The sequence below is a fragment of the Lolium rigidum genome, chromosome 1 (genome assembly GCF_022539505.1).
Source record: "Lolium rigidum isolate FL_2022 chromosome 1, APGP_CSIRO_Lrig_0.1, whole genome shotgun sequence".
Classification (NCBI taxonomy): domain Eukaryota; kingdom Viridiplantae; phylum Streptophyta; class Magnoliopsida; order Poales; family Poaceae; genus Lolium; species Lolium rigidum.
Window position 1 is genome coordinate 152311296 of NC_061508.1, and position 17786 is coordinate 152329081.

The following is a 17786-nucleotide window of genomic DNA, read 5'->3' on the forward strand; positions in this document are numbered from 1 at the left end:
CTTTTTTTTTGGAAAAAAGCTACCGGAAGCCCCAATTTTAAAGTGATTTTTGGGCACCACACAAATATGAACATATCAAAATTTAATAACTACGTAGGATCACCACAAACTTATCAGCAACAAATAAATTTTATACTTTGCAAGATTATCACACATGTATTAAATTATATTTCAAATCCACATAGCATAATATAGCATAGGACAAAGTATACCATAGTTCAATACAAACACAAACGAGAGGTCTTATGCATAGTTCAAAGCATATAATAGTTTGGCACAAAAACATGGCATAGTCACTCCTAGTGCATCATTGCCTTCATTGACATCTCCTTCTCATCGTTGTGCAACATATGGAAGGCACATCGTCGGACATGTTGAAGGCGGCTGCCGGTGCGAATGGTGACGGTCATCTTTCGCGGTGTTACATATTTGCAGCACAAAGATACAAATTTAGGATCGCTTTAATTGTTTTTCTGCATCACCAAATAGATATAGAGCACCTGTTGGAGACTATTTTTAGCCTCAAATGCCTAAGTCAGTTTTTATGACACTTAGGACATGTACAATGGTTATATCTTAGCAGTGCCACATAGGATAAACGCTAAGGTGGAGGAAAGAGAAAATTAAAAAAGGTTGTGTCTTCTCTTAATTAAGAGATGATCTCTTAGCACAATTTCTCTCACCACAAATTTAAGATATCTGATTAGTAGAGATAAGACTAAAAAAATAACTCATTGTACATCATGTTTTATTGTCATGTCAGAAAGAGAATAGAGGTGCCCGTGTCCTCAAAGGCTCAAAACATCATCTAAAAAAAAGGCTCAAACACATCCAATCCCGCGATAAACGGGATCGTTTGCTCCCGTCGACCAAACGTTGCGTTTGAGCGCATCCATATTCTGCACGCTATTAGGCAATCGACGATTTTCAAGATCCTGCTAGCTCAAGTCCTCGCGCGGATTTCGTTTCCATTGATCAGCGGTTACTCATCTTGTTCAACGCTCAATACGTCCGTTCCCTCCAGTCATCAAGAGCTAGAGCCGTTTTAGCCCAGGTCGTTTTCTTCTAGTACAACGTCACATCGTATTTTTTCCGCTGCTGCATTTGCATGGTTCTATTTAAGCACCACTGCTACAAGGTACCAACATTGTCTGTCCGGCCCTTTCCTGTATTCTCCTCCCCAGTTCTCTGCCTCGGCTAGCTCCATCAAGGTATCGCTCGTCCTCATGCTGCTATCCATGTGCAGTATCAGTTTATTCAGGCCGTTGCCTCTCTATAATTCAGCTAGTTCAGAAACGGGCACTTTGTTAATGTTTTGTATCGCCGTTCCAGGATTTTTTTGTGAAAGGGAGATAGATGGTGATGATGGGGCAACTGGGGAGGTTTGTGGACGGGATCAGGTCGAAGATGCGGGTCGGCGGCGGGAAGAAGGGAGCTGCGGGGAAGAAGGCGGCGGCAGCGGCGGCGTACGACAAGATGGGCAAGACGGACAGCATGAGGGTGGAGATCAAGAGCAGGCAGGCGCAGAAACTCATCGCCAAGAACCTCGTCGCCGCCGAATCCATCGGCCGCAGGAGCAGGAACAAGCGCTTCTTCCTCGCCTTCTGATCAGGAGAACGAGCTGTCCTTGTTCTTCAAAAAGGAGAGATGTCATGTCGTAGCCTGTCAACATTTTAGACGGTACGATTGCAAATTAAGAAGGAAAAAGGGGGTGATCACGGGGAGCTCTTTGATCACATACACATGTAAATGGTGATATCACCTCACCCGTGACCGTGAGCTTGATATTTGGCTTTCAGTTTTTTTTTACTTTAATAATCTTTGCAAACTGGGGTGTTAGTTCACATCGTACCACTAGTCATTCGCTCATCTATGTCTTTTTAATCAACCTCTTTTGGTCAATCAAGGTTGGAGACTGATTGAATATCGGGACAGCCTATGTGTGCGACTTTTAAAAGCCAAGTATTACCCGGTAGATGATCTTATTGGCACAGCTTTCATACACAATTGTTCTCCATGGTCATAAGGTATCATGCATGGGTTGGAGTTACTCAAGAAGGGCATGATCTGGAGGTTTATGTCGGGTTCAAAAATAAAGATTCACCTGATAATGGGCTACCGAGAGGAAGGAAGTTATTGGCAAAGCTGCTCTGCCTAGAAAGAAGGAGCTTGTTAAGGGAATTTTCTTCCCAGTTGATGCGGATGTGATATTGCAGATTAAAAGTCCAGCGTGCAATGGAGAGGGTTACCTAGCATGGAGCTGTTAGAGAAGTGGTTTTTTCTCTGCCCGAAGTGCATATAAACTTGCTGTGGAGATTCAAGCAAATGGACATGGTGCAGGACAAAGTTGTCTGCTTGGGGAAATTTTCAAAATGTGCTAGTAGTACAGAAGTTGTTGAATCTATTGCTGGTTTACTTGCAATACAATCTGTCTTAACCAAACAAGCAGGGCCAATTCAGGTGGAAGGCGACTGTGCTACCCTAGTAGCTGAAGTGAACCAAGGAGACGCAAGAAAATCTGCGATTTCCAGCGATGTGTGTTCTCACTAACCTGAAAGCGAATAGCAGGAAACAGGTGGCAATAGCAGGCACTTGATGCGAGGAGTCCGCGTCACACACAAGAGTCTGCGCATACTTGTCCAAGAGCCGCTACCATCACAGGCGTCGGCGTCCTCGTGTTTTGGCTCTCTCAATTTCAAACAGAAGAGAAAATGGGGCGCGTGTCACTGTCCTATGCAGGCATGCAGCCGATCCCTGCTGATTTTGTTTGAAACCAAGAAGCGATCTCTCTGGGCTGAGCCATCCGCCCGGCGTTCGGTTCGTGCCTGCGGTGCATACACGTCTCACGTCGGAACAGCACGGGGGCGGAGAAGAAGACATTCCTGCCGCGATTATAACCACAAGCTCTCCAGCGACGGTGCGTGGTTAGTGTTGCTGGCTGGTGAAGCACCTGATATGCAGTCGAAAGAGACGCCCGTCAAACACTCCCGTCGACCAAGCTTTACGTTTGAGCGCATCCAATCCATCCAAATTCCTCACGCAATCGAAGATTTTCAAGATCGTGCAGCCAAAGTCCTCGCGCGGATTTCGTTTCCATGAATCAGTGGTTACTCGCCTGAGTCACCTCGGCAACGCTCAATATGCCTTCTCCCTCCAATCCAGACTCGAGAGTTGGAGCCATAATTTTTCAATGGGTATGGTTAATTATCAGTTGACCAAGACCTAACTTAGTTTCAAGTTACATGAGGTTATCAAATTTCATTGCAATTTATAGCTAGCACGAATCACGAATCACAAAGCGAATCTAATGTTTCAGATTATTTTTCTTAGCTGTATTTTCACTTGCAACTAAATCTAACTTGCAAGTCGTATTTGTGCGAATCACAATATAATCAGACGGTATAGGGTTTGACTGCGAACTAAGCTGAGAACTATCAAATCCGTTTTTTTAGTCTCCGTCAACTTAGAACCGGAGGGTTCTCTCGGTTTCTTATTTAAGGTTTTTTCTGTCACTTTTTCGAGATGGCGAGCCGGTGCTGAGATCCTGAATTTAGAATAAGGTTATCTGCGCCTAGCGCCAGCGGAGGGTGCGTGACTCATGTGTTTGACGGATCTCCTAGGATCCGATCGGTTTGCGTTTTCGCTGTTGTGATTTTAGGTCAGCTTCTTTCGATCTATAATTGCTATCTGCTAGTAGAAAACAAGCCATTAGCACCAGTTCGTAAGGGTTTTTTGCACCGATTGTTCAACCGGTGCAACACAATCACTGGTAGAAAAATGGCCTTCCGTCCAGCCCCATTAGTCGCCAAAATATAGGAACCGCGACTAATGGGGTCTTTAGTCGCGGTTCGGGTGGCGAACCGCGACTAAAGACCTGGGCCCAGCGCGCTCGGTGGCCAGCTGGTGGACGGGAGGGGCTTTAGTCGTGGTTGGCCAGGCCAACCGCGACTAAAGGTCCTCAGGCCTGGCCCGAAGGCCTTTAGTCGCGGTTGGCCAGGCCAACCGGGACTAAAGGCCCATCCCTATAAAAGGGCCTCAGCTCACAGCACTTAGCCATTTGGTGCCACTTCTCTTCACAAGCTTCACAAGGGGGTGTAGGTTTCCTTTTGGTTCCTCTTATGCACACAAGGTGTTTGATAAAATGCCCCAAGAGCATGAAACAAATATGATATGAAGTGTCGGAGCCACACTTGAGCTTCCTCATTTATTTTTTCCTCCTCGATCGCGGTTAGCAACTTGAACCTTTCATGTGTGTCATTGATAAAATATGCATGTGTGTAGTTCATTGTTTAATTTCTATTGTTTATAGCTAGTTAGTTTAACAAATGCATGATGGTTAATTATATATTTTATATTATAATAATGCAGATGAATCGGCAATGGATGTACGGTAACCGACTCTCCGGCGAGTTCACTACGGGTTTGAAAGATTTCCTCGTAGTGGCTAATGCGAACAAGCAGAAGGATTTTGTTATCTGTCCATGTGTTGACTGTAAGAATCAGAAGGGTTACTCTTCCTCAAGAGAAGTTCACCTGCACCTGCTTCGGCACGGTTTCATGCCAAGCTATAATTGTTGAACCAAGCATGGAGAAAGAGGGGTTATAATGGAAGAAGATGAAGAAGGGATGATTTCATCGATGAAAACTATCTTGCTCATTTCGGTGATACTTTCATGGAGGATGCTGAAGGTGAAGGGGAAGGTGAAGAAGAGGCACGTGATGAGCCCGTTGATGATCTTGGTCGGACCATTGGTGATGCACGGAGACGCTGCGAAACTGAAAAGGAGAGGGAGAATTTGGATCGCATGTTAGAGGATCACATAAAGTCGCTGGACCCCGGATGCGATAATGGTCTGAAAAACCTGGGCTGCACACTGGATTTGCTGAAATGGATGGCACAGGCAGGTGTAGCTGACTCGGCATTTGAAAACTTGCTGAAAATGTTGAAGAATATGTTTTCAAAGAATAACGAGTTGCCCGCCAGTACGTACGAAGCAAAGAAGGTTGTCTGCCCTCTAGGTTTAGAGGTTCTGAAAATACATGCATGCATCAACGACTGCATCCTCTACCGCGGTGAATACGAGAATTTGAATGAATGTCCGGTATGCACTGCATTGCGTTATAAGATCAGAGGCGATGACCCCGGTGACGATGTTGAGGGCGAGAAACCCGGGAAGAGGGTTCCCGCCAAGGTGATGTGGTATGCTCCTATAATACCACGGTTGAAACGTCCGTTCGGGAACAAAGAGCATGCCAAGTTGTTGCGATGGCACAAAGAGGACCGTAAATCGGACGGGGAGTTGAGACACCCCGCAGATGGAACGCAATGGAGAAAGATCAACGAGAGAGTTCAAAGATTTTGCAGCTGATGCAAGGAACATAAGATTTGGTCTAAGTACGGATGGCATGAATCCTTTTGGCGAGCGGAGCTCCAGCCATAGCACCTGGCCCGTGACTCTATGCATCTACAACCTTCCTCCTTGGTTGTGCATGAAGCGGAAGTTCATTATGATGCCCAGTGCTCATGCAAGGTCCGAAGCAACCCGGCAACGACATCGATGTGTACCTAAGGCCATTAGTTGATGAACTTTTACAGCTGTGGGGCAGACCTGGTGTCCGTGTGTGGGATGAGCACAAAGAAGAGGAATTTGACCTACGAGCGTTGCTTTTCGTAACCATCAACGATTGGCCTGCTCTTAGTAACCTTTCGGGACTGTCAAATAAGGGATACAATGCATGCACGCACTGCTTACATGAGACTGAAAGTGTACATTTGCAAAATTGTAAGAAGAACGTGTACCTTGGGCATCATCGATTTCTTCCGAAAATTCATCCAGTAAGAAAGAAAGGCAAGCATTACAACGGTGATGTCTACGGGAGCTTCTATTCTTGTAGACAGTGTTGGGCCTCCAAGAGCAGAGGTTTGTAGAACAGCAGCAAGTTTCCCTTAAGTGGATACCCAAGGTTTATCGAACTCAGGGAGGAAGAGGTCAAAGATATCCCTCTCATGCAACCCTGCAACCACAAAGCAAGAAGTCTCTTGTGTCCCCAACACACCAAATAGGTGCACTAGTTCGGCGAAGAGATAGTGAAATACAGGTGGTATAAATAAGTATGAGCAGTAGCAACGGTGCCGGAAAAGTGCTTGGCGTGTAGTTGATGGTGGTGGTATTGCGGCGAGTAATGCATGATGAGTACGATAAACAAGCAGTAGTAACTCAGCAGTATTTAGGAACAAGGCCTAGGGATTACACTTTCACTAGTGGACACTCTCAACATTGATCACATAACATAATAGATAAATGCATACTCTACACTTTTGTTGGATGATGAACACATTGCGTAGGATTACACGAACCCTCAATGCCGGAGTTAACAAGCTCCACAATAATGCTCATGTTTAAGTAACCTTTAGTGTAAGATAGATCAACGAGACTAAACCAAGTACTAGCATAGCATGCACACTGTCACCTTCATGCATATGTAGGAGGAATATATCACATCAATATTATCATAGCAATAGTTAACTTCTCAATCTACAAGAGATCATGATCATAGCATAAACCAAGTACTAACACGGTGCACGCACTCGTCACCTTTGCACACATGCAGGAGGAATAAACTACTTTAATAACAAATCACTAGAGTAGCACATAGATAAATTGTGATACAAACACATTGCAATCATAAAGAGATATAAATAAGCACCTCACTATGCCATTCAACGAGTGAATAAGTATTCTGTGAAATCTAGCCTAAGAGACCCACACGGTGCACACACTCGTCACCTTTACACACGTGGGACGAGGAGTCTCCGGAGATCACATAAGTAAAACTCACTTGACTAGCATAATGACATCTAGATTACAAGCATCATCATATGAATCTCAATCATGTAAGGCAGCTCATGAGATTATTGTATTGAACTACATAGGAGAGAGATGAACCACATAGCTACCGGTACAGCCCCGAGCCTCGATGGAGAACTACTCCCTCCTCATGGGAGCAGCAGCGGTGATGGAGATGGCGGTGGAGATGGCAGCGGTGTCGATGGAGAAGCCTTCCGGGGCACTTCCCCGCTCCGGCAGGGTGCCGGAACAGAGATCCTGTCCCCCGGATCTTGGCTTCGCGATGGCGGCGGCTCCGGAAGGTTTCGTGGGTTTCGTCAATTGGTATCGGGTTTTCTGATCCAGGGGCTTTATATAGGCGAAGAGGCGGCGCGAGGAGGGCTGACAGGGGGCCACACCATAGGGCGGCGCGGCCCCCTCGGCCGCGCCAGCCCTAGGGTTTGGTGGCCCCGTGGCCCCCCTCCGGTCCTTCCCGGGTGTTCTGGATGCTTCCGATGAAAATAGGAACTTTGGCGTTGATTTCGTCCGATTCCGAGAATATTTCGTTACTAGGATTTCCGAAACCAAAAACAGCGAGAAAACGGAACCGGCACTTCGGCATCTTGTTAATAGGTTAGTTCCGGAAAATGCACGAATATGACATAAAGTGTGCATAAAACATGTAGATAACATCAATAATGTGGCATGGAACACAAGAAATTATCGATACGTTGGAGACGTATCAGCATCCCCAAGCTTAGTTCTCGCTCGTCCCGAGCGGGTAAAACGATAACAAAGATAATTTCTGGAGTGACATGCCATCATAAACTTGATCATACTATTTGTACAAGCATATGTAGTGAATGCAGCGATCAAAACAATGTATATGACATGGGTAAACAACTGAATCATAAAGCAAAGACTTTTCATGAATAGCACTTCAAGACAAGCATCAATAAGTCTTGCATAAGAGTTAACTCATAAAGCAATAATTCAAAGTAAAGGCATTGAAGCAACACAAAGGAAGATGAAGTTTCAGCGGTTGCTTTCAACTTATAACATGTATATCTCATGGATAATTGTCAATGCAAAGCAATATAACAAGTGCAATATGCAAATATGTAAGAATCAATGCACAGTTCACACAAGTGTTTGCTTCTTGAGATGGAGAGAGATAGGTGAACTGACTCAACATTGAAAGTAAAAGAATGGTCCTCATAGAGGAAAAGCATCGATTGCTATATTTGTGCTAGAGCTTTGATTTTGAAAACATAAAGAGAGCATAAAAATAAAGTTTGGAGAGGTGTATGTTGTTGTCAACGAATGGTAGCGGGTACTCTAACCCCCTTGCCAGACAAACCTTCAAAGAGCGGCTCCCATTTTATTTTATTTTTGGATGGCACTCCTTCCAACCTTTCTTTCACAAACCATGGCTAACCGAATCCTCGGGTGCCTCGCCAACAATCTCATACCATGAAGGAGTGCCCTTTTATTTTAGTTTTATTATGATGACACTCCTCCCAACCTTTGCTTACACAAGCCATGGCTAACCGAATCCTTCGGGTGCCGTCCAACAATCACATACCATGGAGGAGTGTCTATTTTTGTTAATTAATTTGGGACTCGGGAATCCCATTGCCAGCTCTTTTTGCAAAATTATTGGATAAGCGGATGAAGCCACTAGTCCATTGGTGAAAGTTGCCCAACAAGATTGAAAGATAAACACCACATACTTCCTCATGAGCTATAAAACATTGACACAAATAAGAGGTAATAAATTTTGAATTGTTTAAAGGTAGCACTCAAGCAATTTACTTTGGAATGGCGGAGAAATACCATGTAGTAGGTAGGTATGGTGGACACAAATGGCATAGTGGTTGGCTCAAGTATTTTGGATGCATGAGAAGTATTCCCTCTCGATACAAGGTTTAGGCTAGCAAGGTTGTTTGAGGCAAACACAAGGATGAACTAGTACAGCAAAACTCACATAAAAGACATATTACAAGTATTATAAGACTATACATCGTCTTCCTTGTTGTTCAAACACCTTACTAGAAATTATCTAGACCTTAGAGAGACCAATTATGCAAACCAAATTTTAGCATGCTCTATGTATTTCTTCACTAATGGGTGCAAAGTATATGATGCAAGAGCTTAAACATGAGCACAACAATTGCCAAGTATCACATTACCCAAGACATTTATAGCAATTACTACATGTATCATTTTCCAGTTCCAACCATATAACAATTTAACGAAGAGGAAACTTCGCCATGAATATTATGAGCTAAGAACACATGTGTTCATTTGAACCAGCGGAGCGTGTCTCTCTCCAACACAAGCATGATGTAATCCAATTTATTCAAACACAAACAAAAACAAAAGCAAACAAACAGACGCTCCAAGAAAAAAGCACATAAGATGTGATGGAATAAAAATATAGTTTCAGGGGAGGAACCTGATAATGTTGTCGATGAAGAAGGGGATGCCTTGGGCATCCCCAAGCTTAGACGCTTGAGTCTTCTTGATATATGCAGGGGTGAACCACCGGGTGCATCCCCAAGCTTAGAGCTTTCACTCTCCTTGATCATAGTATATCATCCTCCTCTCTTGACCCTTGAAAACTTCCTCCACACCAAACTCGAAACAACTCATTAGAGGGTTAGTGGACAATAAAAATTAACATGTTCAGAGGTGACACAATCATTCTTAACACTTCTGGACATTGCATAAAGCTACTGGACATTAATGGATCAAAGAAATTCATCCAACATAGCAAAAGAGGCAATGCAAAATAAAAGGCAGAATCTGTCAAAACAGAACAGTCCGTAAAGATGGATTTTATTAGGCCACCAGACTTGCTCAAATGAAAATGCTCAAATTGAATGAAAGTTGCGTACATATCTGAGGATCATGCACGTAAATTGGCATAATTTTCTGAGCTTCCTGCAGGGCAGTGGGCTCAGATTCGTGACAGCAAAGAAATCTGGAACTGCGCAGTAATCCAAATCTAGTACTTACTTTTCTATCAACGGCTTAACTTGGCACAACAAAACACAAAACTAAGATAAGGAGAGGTTGCTACAGTAGTAAACAACTTCCAAGACACAAATATAAAACAAAGTACTGTAGCAAAATAACACATGGGTTATCTCCCAAGAAGTTCTTTCTTTATAGCCGTTAAGATGGGCTCAGCAGTTTTAATGATGCACTCGCAAGAAATAGTATGTGAAGCAAAAGAGAGCATCAAGAGGAAAATTCAAAACAAATTTAAGTCTAACATGCTTCCTATGCATAGGAATCTTGTAAATAAACAAGTTCATGAAGAGCAAAGTAACAAGCATAGGAAGATAAAACAAGTGTAGCTTCAAAAAATTTAGCACATAGAGAGGCATTTTAGTAACATGAAAATTTCTACAACCATATTTTCCTCTCTCATAATAACTTTCAGTAGCATCATGAGCAAACTCAACAATATAACTATCAAATGAAACATTCTTATCATGAGTCTCATGCACAAAATTATTACTACTCCCAACATAAGCATAATCAGTTTTATTAGTTGTAGTGGGAGCAAATTCAACAAAGTAGCTATCATTATTATTCTCATCAAGTGTAGGAGGCATATTGTAATCATAATCAAATTCACTCTCCATAGTAGGTGGCACCAAAAGACCACTATCATTATAATCATCATAAATAGGAGGTAAAGAATCATCAAAGCAAATTTTCTCCTCAATGCTTGGGGGACTAAAAATATCATGCAAACCAGCTTCCCCAAGCTTAGAACTTTCTATATTATTGTCAACAATGGTGTTCAAAGCGTTCATACTAATATTACTACCAGCATGCAAAGAAGATTTCATAGGTTTTTTAATTTTCGCATCAAACAATCCATGTTTTAAATCAGGAAATAGAATAAGAAGCTCACTCTTGTACATTATGCCAAACTAGTGTAAACAAGAAACAAAAAGATGCAATTGCAGGATCTAAAGGAAATAGCTTCGAGCACACGTACAACGGCGCCAGAAAAGTACTTTACCTGGGACCGGAGTATGAGTGCCTTTTTACCTTTCCTCCCCGGCAACGGCGCCGGAAAAGTGCTTGATGTCTACGGGAGCTTCTATTCTTGTAGACAGTGTTGGGCCTCCAAGAGCAGAGGTTTGTAGAACAGCAGCAAGTTTCCCTTAAGTGGATACCCAAGGTTTATCGAACTCGGGGAGGAAGAGGTCAAAGATATCCCTCTCATGCAACCCTGCAACCACAAAGCAAGAAGTCTCTTGTGTCCCCAACACACCAAATAGGTGCACTAGTTCGGCGAAGAGATAGTGAAATACAGGTGGTATAAATAAGTATGAGCAGTAGCAACGGTGCCGGAAAAGTGCTTGGCGTGTAGTTGATGGTGGTGGTATTGCGAGCAGTAGTAACGCGATGAGTACGAGTAAACAAGCAGTAGTAACTCAGCGGTATTTAGGAACAAGGCCTAGGGATTACACTTTCACTAGTGGACACTCTCAACATTGATCACATAACATAATAGATAAATGCATACTCTACACTTTTGTTGGATGATGAACACATTGCGTAGGATTACACGAACCCTCAATGCCGGAGTTAACAAGCTCCACAATAATGCTCATGTTTAAGTAACCTTTAGTGTAAGATAGATCAACGAGACTAAACCAAGTACTAGCATAGCATGCACACTTGTCACCTTCATGCATATGTAGGAGGAATAGATCACATCAATATTATCATAGCAATAGTTAACTTCTCAATCTACAAGAGATCATGATCATAGCATAAACCAAGTACTAACACGGTGCACGCACTGTCACCTTTGCACACATGCAGGGAGGAATAAACTACTTTAATAACAAATCACTAGAGTAGCACATAGATAAATTGTGATACAAACACATTGCAATCATAAAGAGATATAAATAAGCACCTCACTATGCCATTCAACGGTGAATAAGTATTCCGTGAAATCTAGCCTAAGAGACCCACACGGTGCACACACTCGTCACCTTTACACACGTGGGACGAGGAGTCTCCGGAGATCACATAAGTAAAACTCACTTGACTAGCATAATGACATCTAGATTACAAGCATCATCATATGAATCTCAATCATGTAAGGCAGCTCATGAGATTATTGTATTGAACTACATAGGAGAGAGATGAACCACATAGCTACCGGTACAGCCCCGAGCCTCGATGGAGAACTACTCCCTCCTCATGGGAGCAGCAGCGGTGATGGAGATGGCGGTGGAGATGGCAGCGGTGTCGATGGAGAAGCCTTCCGGGGGCACTTCCCCGCTCCGGCAGGGTGCCGGAACGGAGATCCTGTCCCCGGATCTTGGCTTCGCGATGGCGGCGGCTGCGGAAAGTTTCGTGGGTTTCGTCAATTGGTATCGGGTTTTCCGATCCGGGGGCTTTATATAGGCGAAGAGGCGGCGCAGGAGGGCTGACAGGGGGCCACACCATAGGGCGGCGCGGCCCCCCTCGGCCGCGCCAGCCTAGGGTTTGGTGGCCCCGTGGCCCCCTCCGGTCCTTCCCGGGTGTTCTGGATGCTTCCGATGAAAATAGGAACTTTGGCGTTGATTTCGTCCGATTCCGAGAATATTTCGTTACTAGGATTTCGAAACCAAAAACAGCAGAAAACGAGGAACCGGCACTTCGGCATCTTGTTAATAGGTTAGTTCCAGAAAATGCACGAATATGACATAAAGTGTGCATAAAACATGTAGATAACATCAATAATGTGGCATGGAACACAAGAAATTATCGATACGTTGGAGACGTATCAAACGGCAAGGCAGATCACCGGCCGAAGCCTGCGGAACGCACTGGTGCTGAGGTATTTGATATGGTCAAGGATTTGAAAGTCATCTTTGGAAAGGGTCCTGGCGGACAATCAGTTCTGAAGGGAGCTGACGGGCACGCAGCCATGTGGAAGAAGAAATCTATATTCGGGAGCTAGAATATTGGAAAGTCCTAGATGTCCGCTCTGCAATCGACGTGATGCATGTTACGAAGAATATTTGCGTGAACCTCCTAAGCTTCTTGGGCGTGTATGGGAAGACAAATGATACAAATGAAGCACGACAGGACCAGCAACGTTTGAAAGACCCTGATGACCGGCATCCGGAATGGTTTCAAGGTCGTGCCAGCTACGCTCTGACCAAAGAAGAGAAGGTCATCTTTTTTGAATGCCTGAGCAGTATGAAGGTCCCGTCAGGATTCTCGTCCAATATAAAGGGAATAATAAACATGGCGGAGAAAAAGTTCCAAAACCTGAAGTCTCACGACTGCCACGTGATTATGATGCAATTGCTTCCGATTGCTTTGAGGGGGCTCCTGCCGGAAAATGTTCGAGTAGCCATTGTGAAGCTATGTGCATTCCTCAATGCAATCTCTCAAAAGGTAATCAATCCAGAAGTTCTACCACGGTTACAGAACGATGTGGTCCAATGTCTTGTCAGTTTCGAGTTGGTGTTCCCGCCATCCTTCTTCAATATTATGACGCACCTCCTGGTTCACCTAGTCGAAGAGATTTCCATTCTCGGTCCTGTATTTCTACACAATATGTTCCCCTTCGAGAGGTTCATGGGAGTATTAAAGAAATATGTTCGTAACCGTGCTAGGCCAGAAGGAAGCATCGCCAAGGGCTATGGAAATGAGGAGGTAATTGAGTTTTGTGTTGACTTTGTTCCTGACCTTAAGCCGATTGGTCTTCCTCGATCGCAGCACGAGGGGAGACTAAGTGGAAAAGGCACGATCGGAAGGAAATCAACGATATGTATGGACGGCCATTCTATGACTGAAGCACACCACACAGTTCTGACCAATTCCAGCTTGGTGGCTCCGTACTTTGAGAAACACAAGAATATTTTACGCTCGGACAACCCGGGAAGCCTCGAATCCTGGATTAGGAAGGCCCACATGGAGACTTCCGGCAGTTGGTTGAGAAAACATTTAATGAATGACGATGATGTTGTAGATCAGCTGTACATGTTGGCCAAGACACCATCTTCGACTATAACGACTTTCCAAGGGTACGAGATAAATGGGAATACATTTTACACGATTACCCAAGATAAAAAGAGCACCAACCAAAACAGTGGTGTCCGCTTTGATGTAGCAACCGAGAATGGGAAAAAGGTCACATATTATGGTTACATAGAGGAGATATGGGAACTTGACTATGGACCCTCCTTTAAGGTCCCTTTGTTCTGGTGCAAATGGTTCAAGCTAACGGGAGGTGGGGTAAAGGTGGACCAGCAATACGGAATGACAATGGTGGATTTCAACAATCTTGGTTACCTTGACGAACCATTCGTCCTAGCGAAAGATGTCGCTCAGGTTTTCTATGTGAAGGACATGAGTAGAAAACCGAGGAAATGGAAAGATAAGAAAACGATCAGTACATCATGCGATGATCCAAAGCGCCACATTGTTCTTTCAGGGAAAAGAAACATCGTGGGAGTGGAGGACAAGACAGACATGTCAGAAGATTATAATATGTTTGCTAAAATTCCGCCCTTCAAAGTGAACACCGACCCAAACATTAAGTTAAATGATGAGGATGCTCCATGGATACGGCACAATCGTAAGCAAGCAGGGACACAAGGGAAGAAATGATGTGTAATAATTTATTGTACCAAACTTTATTGAATGGATCATGTGAATTATATTACCCGTGATGTGTTTGGTGTCCATTTTCGAATGATTCAATTGATTCGAGAAACCACACTGATGATACATGAAATTTGGAGTGATTCGAGAAACCACACTGATTGATTCGAGAAACCCGACAAAAAAAGCCTTTAGTCGCGGTTGGTCTCAAGGTCCGACGTATAAATACAAAAGCGGAACGGCCGCACCGAACACTTCGCCATTTCTCGCGCGAAGCAGACGCCGCCGCCCGGAGACCGATCGACAACGCCGCCCCGGAGACACGCCGCCGCCGTTGTCCGTCGCCGCGCCGCCGCCGTTGTCCGTCGCCGCCGTCGTCCGTCGCCGCAGCCGTGTATGTTCGATGTTGCCGGCCCTTCCCCGTCCGCGCGCGCTAGATCTCCTCTCCCCGGCCGCCGCTAGCTCCTGCCGCGCCGCGCATATCGACGATGGAGACGACGGCACCGCCGCCGACCCTCGCCGCTGCCCAGTATCCCTCGCCGCTGCCGCCCTCCCGGCCGTCGTCGCTGCAGCGCTCAGCAGAGACGAAGCACAGAGAGGAGGAGAGAAGGGCCGGCCAGGGGCCTGGCCGGTTTTTTTGGTTTTTTTTTTTGGTTTTTTTTTAAATCATAACTAATTTTTTTAATTAAAATTGTAACTCAATTAAATTGTAAACGTGTATGTGAAGAACTAATTTGTAACTAAGTTTATTTATTTATTTTTTATTTGTAACTAAGTTTTTAAATTTGTAACTAAGTTTTTTTTAATTAAAAACGAAACAACTTTGTGGACGTGTATTATATGTGAAGAACTTAGTAACAATTCAAAAAACTAAAAAACTTAGTTACAAATTCAAAAAACAAAACTAAAACGGAGTTACAAATTTAATTACACTTTTTTTTATTGAACAACAAATTTACTTAATTAACTAAAATCTTGACTTAATAAAATTAAAACTTAACAATTTTGACTTAAAATTTTGACTTTTTTGACTTAATAAAACGTACCAGATCTAGGGGGAGAGGGAGGCCGGCGGCCGGTCGGGGCGCGCGCCACACACACGCACTAGGGCGGCGCCCGGCAGCGCCCCGGCCCCTCCATCGATCTCTCCCATTTTTTTGGGATCGAGAGGGGGCGGCGAGGGTTATGTGTCCTCGGCACCGCCACCGCCCTTTCGCCACCGCCACCGGTCTCTCGGTCACGCGGTCACTGCGTCCCCCCTGTCGCCTCCCTCGTCGCCCTCTCTCTTTATATGTAGAAGAGATGTGATAATGCATATACACAATTAATTTGTTTTTACTACATGTTTTCAGGACTGACATATGGCGGACGATAGAGCTGACCCGATTATGGCCAGCTATGATCCGGACGCTGAAGACCATATGTTCGGCATCATAAACGGCGATATTCTATATGTGCCGACCGAACAAGAAGAAGATGATATCTCTTCTTATCTGAACCTTGACGGTCAAGATGAAGGCCGTCAGCAAGATGATGCCGAACAAACGTCGATAAATGACGATCTTCAATTGGAAGTAGCAACCACCTCCGGCACCGAGGTATATATATACATTGAGCCTCTGGTGATACAAACTAACTGATTTGAATAAATATGTGTGTACTAACGCGCGCGACTCTCTTTCTTATTTTAGCCCTCGGCCGGATCGTCGAAACAATCGAGTACGTCGTCAAAGCGTGGCGCAACCAAGACGATGAAACAAGGAGAAACATGTACCATCGAGGTTGTCGACAGTGCAACCGGCAGGCCGCTGGAGCCCCGCAAGAACGCCACCAAGTTTATCAACCAATGCGGAGCCGTTGTTAGAGACAACGTCTCGATCACCGTCCAGGAGTGGAATGAGCCAAAGAAGGCACGAATTGGTTCCACTTTTGTCGATAAGAGAACAAAAAAAGATTGCTTCAAAAAGCTTATGGAACATTTCGTTCTACCTCCGAATACAACAAATTCGATGAGGAGGGTAACAAGATTGAGGAAAACAAGGAGAGGAGGAGGCTAGTCAAACAGTTCGCTCTTCATAAGATGGCCGACGCATTCCGGAAATTCAAGCAAAATCTAGCCCGTGACTATGTCAACGAGAACAAGACTCCGGATTTCAAAGGACAATATGAGAAACTGAAACATGATTGGCCAGAATTTGTGAAGCAAAACAAATCGGAGCAGTTCATTCAAATATCGAAAAAAATAAGGAAAATGCGGCTAAGAAGGAGTACAATCATATTATGGGGCCAGGAGGGTATCGCCTTTGGGAGCCTAGGTGGGAGAAGATGGATAACGAGCTGAGGGCGCGAGGAATCCGTCCAGGTACGGAGGGATGGGACCCAAGGGTCAAAAGCTGGTGGTACGGGCATGGGGGAACGCTACACCCGGAGACAGGGGAGTGTGTTTACCGGGGCAAAATAATTAAACCCACCCAAGCCCTTATTAACGCAATGAGGGATGCTCAAGAGGGAAGATCAAGTTCAACGGAGAGAACGACGCGCCGACAAAATCCCTCGAGAATCCCGAACACGGAGGACGTGTACGAGGCATGGGGCACATTCCGTGGAAAATAGGGTTCTCCCAGAACGATGACCCGTACGGTTACAGAAGCCGTAAGAGAAAGATGGATCGGGATGCAGATGTTGTGGCGCGGTTGGCATCGGAAATGGATGAGATGAAGAAAACTGTCAGTGTACTAGCACAAGAAAGAGATGCAGCTCGGGCGCATCATGAAGATCATCCAGTGGATCTCGGAAGCCAGCAGCGGAGAAGCAGCGTGGCTTCCACGGAGGCCCCGCCGGCTAGTGCACATGCACCGACGATCGAGATCACTGCACCGGAGCCTCCGGCGATCGAAATTACTGCACCGGAGCCTCCTCGCTACCCCGTGGACGATGTAAAGGAGATGAAAGAATGTCATCTGTATTATCCAATTGGGAACATGTCCATGAAGGTAGCCATCGGCAGTGCTTTACCATGTGAACCTGGAGCACTCCACCACAACAAGCCCATTCAAGATGGCTATGCTCGTGTCACGGTGGAGGACATAGTCCCAGGGTTTGAGGACCTGGAGATTGACATTGCTACACCTAAAGGGGAGAGAAGACTTGGAGATGTCAAGCGCCATTTCATTCTATGGCAAAAGAAGTTTATCAAGTTTCCAGGCGAGGCGCCAAGGCAAACAAGTCCACCCCCTACGGTGGTGGTGGCGGTGGCGGCGGTGGTGGTGGTGGTGGTGCTTCACCTACACCTCCTTCACGTGAGCCGACACCGCCCCC

At 44.9% G+C, this 17786-nt stretch overlaps 1 protein-coding gene across 1 annotated transcript; it reads left to right on the forward strand.

Annotated features, from left to right (window-relative positions):
- Positions 1-1157: 1157 nt before the first annotated feature.
- Positions 1158-1884, forward strand: LOC124682593. The gene is made up of 2 exons (XM_047217250.1): positions 1158-1211; positions 1333-1884. The coding sequence occupies exon 2, from the start codon at positions 1357-1359 to the stop codon at positions 1606-1608; it is 252 nt and encodes an 83-aa protein (XP_047073206.1). The 5' UTR covers positions 1158-1211; positions 1333-1356; the 3' UTR covers positions 1609-1884.
- Positions 1885-17786: the final 15902 nt, after the last annotated feature.

Coding starts and splice junctions, on each gene's coding strand:
- LOC124682593 (XM_047217250.1), top strand. CDS start 1,357: ATGGTGATGATGGGGCAACTGGGGAGGTTTGTGGACGGGATCAGGTCG.